General features: G+C 39.5%; 1 protein-coding gene across 1 annotated transcript in view; it reads right to left on the bottom strand.

Moving 5' to 3' along the window:
* The window catches only part of WDR61 (WD repeat domain 61), a 7,411-nt gene extending 468 nt beyond the window's left edge, over window positions 1-6,943 (bottom strand). The window contains exons 1-9 of the mRNA XM_008641964.2: window positions 6,836-6,943; window positions 6,690-6,717; window positions 6,236-6,341; window positions 5,281-5,453; window positions 4,015-4,163; window positions 3,602-3,695; window positions 2,739-2,832; window positions 1,997-2,089; window positions 1,274-1,352 (exon numbers count right to left, since the gene is read on the bottom strand). Of these exons, the coding sequence (XP_008640186.1) occupies window positions 1,274-1,352; window positions 1,997-2,089; window positions 2,739-2,832; window positions 3,602-3,695; window positions 4,015-4,163; window positions 5,281-5,453; window positions 6,236-6,341; window positions 6,690-6,717; window positions 6,836-6,847 (828 nt within the window). The 5' untranslated portion in view covers window positions 6,848-6,943. The remainder of the gene's footprint in view (window positions 1-1,273; window positions 1,353-1,996; window positions 2,090-2,738; window positions 2,833-3,601; window positions 3,696-4,014; window positions 4,164-5,280; window positions 5,454-6,235; window positions 6,342-6,689; window positions 6,718-6,835) is intronic.
* Window positions 6,944-6,949: the final 6 nt, after the last annotated feature.

The raw sequence follows: 6,949 nt of genomic DNA, 5'->3' as shown, positions 1-6,949 counted from the left end.
AGAGCAGGACACTGCCATCTAGGAGCTTGACGACTTCCTACACCCACTCCCACTGACAGGATTATACAAGCCAGAGATACTTGGTAAGGGCTGAAAAGTACTCGTCCCAGTTTGCATAAATCAACCCAAGCATTTTCACTCTTACCCATCCTGCAGCCCTTTCTGAAAATAGTATTTTACAGTGCAGGAAAGCAAGAGAGGAGGTATTTGTCATGCAGACTGACACATCATGACAGACTGAAGAATGATCTGGTTTATCCTTGAGCTCTTTCAGAGAGCCATTTCCGTACCAGTGCAAAGCTTACTTAGAAAAATTCAGGTCAGTCCTCTGATTTACGACAGTTACACAAGCTCTTAAGTGACACCCTTCTCCATCAGAATGACATCAGGAAGGGTGAAGGCTACCCAGCAGCACATTAATGTGAAATGCAGAATGGGTATATTAACAACAGTATGTTTTGGGCATTCTTGTATTATTAATATTTTGCATTAATACCAAAACCCAGCATTCCCAATAACTGATACATCTCTGTTTGCCACAGACTTAATGAGATTATAGGTAACAGCTAAAACAACAGGGGAAATCAAATCCCACTTGGTACTTCAGTATTAAAACCCTCATACCCGTAGGTAACTGAAAAGAAGGTTACCAGCAAAACAGTACTACAGAAGAAAGAGTTCAAATAAAATCTAGAAGAATAGCCTTTGTTTCTTACTCAGTGATCCATTAAAATATAATATTGTTCTATTTATCACCTGATGTTTGGACAAAGAGTAAATAGGTAGAAACCTAACTCCTTCCCTCACAAGTAGCTAGCACTCAGCAATAAATACAAAAACCACAGTATTACAGACAGTAGAGGAGGAAAAAGTCCCAAGTTTCAAGGCTGCTTTCAAGCATCTGTTAAGGTAATTCCATCCTTTTAGATAAGTATTTCCACCCTTACACATGCATATGCTGTGTAAGTGACAGAAATAAGTAAGACCAGAGACAAAGCTAACAGAGTCTGGTAAGATTTTGGCCACTCAGGCTTGCCTTTATTTGACCCTGAAAAATGTTAATTACTTGGAAGAGATCAGCATATACACTTGGGAATACTAGTTCAATATTAAGTGCCAAATAACCACAAACAACTTCTAAAATGTCATTACAGCAAGCTAAAGTTACTGCATTACTGCAAGGCTGGAGCTGCAGCGCCAAGGTGACACACAAATGTGCACAACTACACAAGCTCTCCTGGGAACATGGTGACTTAGGGAATAGCAGCCATACCTGATCTTGGTGGTCAAAGAAGGTATGGACACAGGTTCTCGTTCCAGCATCCCAAACTTTTACACTTTTATCAGATGAACTGGAAGAAAAATAATACTGATCAATGTTTAAATTAATAGATTAACTAAAGTTTAATGCAAACACTAAAAGGTCTCATATGGTAGACACAAGAAACCTTCTTTCACCCATCAAATACAGGGATGAAGTAGCAAAGGACTGCATCTTCTGCCAGGTTCCATTACCTTTAAAAGAAATTTACTGTTCCAACATCTGCAATGTGAAAATGAAGACCCACATTTTGGCCAAAACATTCTTTCGGGCAAGTTCTTTGGATAAGGAAATTCCTGTTACATACACTTGGTCCCCCAACTGCCTCAGCTGTTTTAAGAATAAGTACTAAAGTTCAAGTAGATTAATGTACTACTAGATTAGGTTGTACTTCTTGATTCAACAGCAATTTTTCAGCTATTTAGAATCAAACTGCCCTTCTCTTAGGTGTTTTTCACTTGTCAGGAACTACAGTGCAGTGAGATGACTTACTCTGTAGAATGCTCTCACTACAGCTGGTATCACACCACAGATTGGCTCTTGAGCTTTAAATTTTATGTTATTTCATTATAGATCCCACTGCAATTAATTTGTACACATTTAATTTTTATGATCCATCTTCCCTTATAATTTTTTTTTCTTCAGTAATCACAAACAATTAAAAATCCTCAATACCTGGAAACAAAATGGGTATCATCAGGACAAAATGCTACGTTTAAAACCCAGGATCCATGACCACTTAATGTGCCAGCCAAGTTTGCATGTTGCCTGTGGAAAGAATGCATGTTAACATTTGCTTTGTGAATTCCAGGGAAAAAGCAACAGGAGTATACTCTAGCTAGTGCAATCAAGAATGATTCAATGGAAGGTGACTTCTGGACATTTGTTCACCCAACCTGAACTGGTCTTACAGCAGATTATGTTTTTTCCATTTCAAATAGTTAACATAAGAATAAGTCACTAAGAAGATACACTGGAGGACAAAATAGTTTCACCAAAGTCAAAACAATGCAGGTTTAGGGGAGGGAAGACCATTGAAGCAGGGCCTTTTCCTCCCCAGGGTCTTCCAAGGTATTGCAAGATGCAACAGAAATAGGTCATAAATATAATTTCTTATGTACAGAACAGATGTTTAGGAAGGGTGAACACAAGCTCACAGGAAAGATACACAGAACAATTAGCTTGTTGCTTACAGGCAAATATGAGGAAAGTAATTTGTTTTCAAGTTGCAGCTGTCTTCTACCTATACACTTTAAAAAACTATCTAAGGATGTAGTATTTTATGATTTATTATATAAAAAGTCACCAAAAGCTGAAAGGAATTCTAGAGAGCAGAGGGTCTGATCTATTTTTAACAGTATCAGCCTCTCTAAACAGGTGTTCTCCTGCCAGCATGGCTGGCAGAGTCCCCACTCACACGTCGTAGATTTTGATGTAGCCGTCATCGGACGCGGTGACGAGTAATTGGGAGTCTGGGGAGAACGTCAGCGAGCGGATGGGCATCGCATGGCCTGCAAGGCACAGGGACACAGATTAGGACGTGCTATTACTCTGGCTAATGCCAGTGTTTGGCAAGCTATACCACAACAGCACTCCCTGCTCAAAGAGAGCAGCCTCTGAAGCCTCTTCCTCTCTAGAGGCTTCTTCCCACAACAGAAAATGGAAACGGACAGCAATTCTCAATTTTGAATGTTAAGACATGTCTGCAACACAAAGAGTATCGTATTTTTTTCAGCTGTGGATCTTTATTAGAAATTATGTCCTATTTTATAGTATGATTGCATATTTAAGTTGTTGGGGTTTTGGTTACAATTGGGCAGAAACTGCAAGAGCATTAAAAGCCCATGTATCTGTTAGGAAAATGCATGCGTTCTACAACATAAAATGTTCAGTTATTTTTTAAAACAGCAATAAATTGCTATAGAACAGATACCATAAGAAAAAGAAAAACCATATGCATGGCAGCCCACATTTGGTTTAGCTTCATTCCCTTGTACTTTCTGCAATACATGGAACTACTATTTAAGAATTTAGTTAAGCATTACTGACTGGATCTTTTGAAAAAAGGCATTTATGATGCAAGCCTGAGTTTACGGTTTGCCTCTAATATTTTAAGTGGTTTAGGTTAGAGCACACTAAATAACTAAACACTGTCTAATGGACAAAAATGTCAACTCACTGATGCCACGGCTGTTGTAGCTTATTCTGACTTGCATTATATCCTTTGATTTTGTCAGAAATGAGGCCAGAATTTGGGTGTTGCAAATAACCAAACCATACCTTCTAGCGTATGCAGAAGCTTTCCAGTTGCAATATCAAAAATATTGATAATGCCATCTATTGCTCCACTGGCCAAGTATTTTCCATCTGGACTCTGTAATAAAACACAAAAAGTGTGATTCAACATCTGTGTGCATTTATGCTGTGTAACCCCTGACATTCCCTTGCCAACTTTTCACAAGTAATGATCTATGCAAGATACCTGGACTCCAAAAATCCTGAAGACTATAAGCAAGATTAAAATGTATTTTCCAGATGTGCATGGGGGAAACGCCACACAATTTGTATTTGGACCTACAGCTGTCACTTAGTATTATTGTAGAGACAAACTGATAGATGGAAACAAAAATACCTATTTACAACATTACAGCAGTAGCAATTTCTCATAAGAAATTATCAATTGTGCTTCTTACATATGCAATGCTAAGGATGAACTTTCCTCTGGTGTCCAGAGAATATTCTTTCTTTCCAGTTTCAACACCAAAAATATTTACTTTCCCCACATGACTTCCTGTTGCAAGGTACTGGGAATCAGGTGAAAAAGCCAGGGACCAAGCATCAACTGTATTAAAAAGAAAAAGCCAGTTAGCTGGATCCTGTTTCTAGTTCTTATTCAACAGTGTCAGTTCTGTATGCATCTGTTCAGACATTTAGCCCTCTAAGACTGTACAAGCTTATCACATTACCCCTTCTATGTAATTAATGGAGCATATCTTGAGCCATTAACTTACACTTAGTAAAAGATTACATTTTCTAGTAAGACCTTGATCTTATGAGGCCCTCCTGTAACAATAAATTTAGAATTTAAGACTGCATCAGTTAAGCCTAAATTCTTACTTTTCTCCTAATACCAAAAGATTGAAACTACTGAAAAAAGCAACGCATAGCAAAGCATAGAAGATGCAGGAGAAATGCAGATATACAAACATAACACAGATAACATTCCCGCAACTGAATGTAAAAACCCACTGTTTTTTATAGCAGTGCAATGTATTTATCTGGCAGGATGTAATTCACAGGTTTTTTTCTATAAGCTTAATATTAATTGCTTAAAACACTGCAAGACTGTTCTTAAATTTGTGACTTCCAATGTACTCATGAAATATTTGGAATAAGACCTTAGGCCCTTGGAGCCTAATTCCATCTTGGAAAACATTAGCATTGTTAACATTGATAACTGTTTTAACTTGCTCACTCAGGATTGGATGTGCTGGATAAAAAAGGATCACATGCATGACTCAAATTCATTGCAGTGTGATGAAGAATGTTCAGTTTCTTTGTAAATCAATCTGAATAAGCACCTGAATTCTTCCTTCCAAATATCCTTTTATCAATACATGTGTAAGAGCAAGCTGGTTTCCATTCTGCTTTATGCATACAGCAAAAAGCCAATCTATGTGTACCTGAGAAAGCACAAGTAGCGTGTAAAAATAAATGCAAAATTGTCTGATGCTGCTTTGTCTTGAGTTCATAAAACCACTATGATTTCTGCAAATAGAGAAAGATTAAACGCCCCAAACACCTTAATCCCCAACCACTATGATTTCTGCAAATAGAGAAAGATTAAAGCCCCCAAACACCTTAATCCCCTCATATACCCCACTCCCCCACTGTTCAGTATTTGCCAGGAAGAGTAAGCATTGTTCTCATGCAGAGCCAGCTCAGCACTGGTATCTTACCAGGACCAGCATCTATGGACTTGATCTGTTTGCCAGTCTCTAAATCCCAGAGGCGAATGTGGGCGTCCAGGGAGCTGGATGCTGCAATGGCGCCCGTGTGGCTGATGTCCACAGACACCACCCCCAGCTGGTGACCCTCCAAAGTCCACTGCAGATCCAGCTTTTCATCATTCCTTTGGTGCAAGAGAAAGAAAAGCCTCATTAGGAACAGCTGGGGGTACTGAACCATCCTCAACCTCACACAAAACAAACAATCCACATTCCTCCACTTGATCAACACAAGGCAATCCAAGTCCACCCTTGAAATGTGAAGGGCTACACACAAACTCCCTGTACTCAAAGAACTGACAAATCAATCATTTACCATATTCCTGCAAAGCAGGTACTTCATCCCACCAAAAAACGTCCATCACACACCAGTCTATGGGTGCTCACAGAGCTGATGTTCACCTGTGAGCTCAGCACAAAGTGCCATGATTGACATTTTCACAGCCACCACAGCCAAGCTAACCTGTCACTGAAGTGATGCACATCCTTCACATTGCTTTGCCTAAGAGACAGAATAACTTCTTTGCAAAAGCACACTTCCGTAAGAATTATCAGGATTTTTCTTTTCCACTATTCCCATTACTGCTTTCACAATACACATCTCCAAGGGCATTGTGTCATCAAAAGATGCATTTCTCATTCTTTGGTTTAGAAATACATCAACTATTCTCTGACATGCATTTTCAAAAGGATTCTCATTCTTTGGAAATGAAAGCACACCAGAATGCCACCACTCCAAGAGAAAGCACACACCACTGGAGATAAGCTTGCTCAAAGAAGCACCTCTGTGTGCCAGGCTACCCCTCCCGTGAGGCAACTTCTAACATCCCTGCAGATGGTGGAAATTCAAGACTGCTCCACACTGACTACTTCCAAGGCCTAAAACAGGTTAACATGGAACACTTACCACTTCCAGACCTTCACCAGATCATCCAAAGAACCAGAGATCACTGTTTCAGAACCATCATTTTTATTTTTTCCCCAGGCAACTGACCAAATGGCATCATCGTGAGCTAAAAGAGAATATAAGCACAGGAATTAAATATTTTCTTTTGATAGAAGACCACAATCAGTTTTGGTAATGCTGAAATGGCTAACTGCAATGCTGGCAATAGACCCCCCTGCTCCTCGGTTCTATTGAGTGCTTCGAGAGCCTTGTCACTGTTTTCTTTGCTCCAAAACATGCAATGTGTTGTGTGACCAACGTCACTGCTGAAAAAGCAGCACAGCTACCTCTGAGTTACTCAGATTTATGCCTAATATAAACATAATCAGGTCTCCTCACACGGATACCTGCCATTATCAAATTTACATCATCCCAGAACACCGACATTGCTCAATACCCGTTAGCGTTTGCTCACCTTGCTCTTGCTTGAAGAGAATACCGTACTAAAAAGAAAAAATAATAAATATTACACATCAGCACCCTACAGATATATATACACATATATATATATATATATACCTCAAGCCAGCAGTTAGCCTAGCTAACGCTGTTTTTAATTACCTGTGTGGTCATGTCTTTCTGAAAACGATCCCGACGGGAGCGCTCTGGAAAAAGCCGGACACAACTCCTGCCGCCGTCGCGCCTTGATGACCTCAGTGACCACCGAGAGCGCCA

This window comes from Corvus brachyrhynchos, unplaced genomic scaffold (assembly GCF_000691975.1).
Source record: "Corvus brachyrhynchos isolate BGI_N302 unplaced genomic scaffold, ASM69197v1 scaffold309, whole genome shotgun sequence".
NCBI classification, from domain to species: Eukaryota; Metazoa; Chordata; class Aves; order Passeriformes; family Corvidae; genus Corvus; species Corvus brachyrhynchos.
Note: the sequence above shows the minus strand (reverse complement) of the source record. Positions and strands in the feature narration are given on the sequence as shown.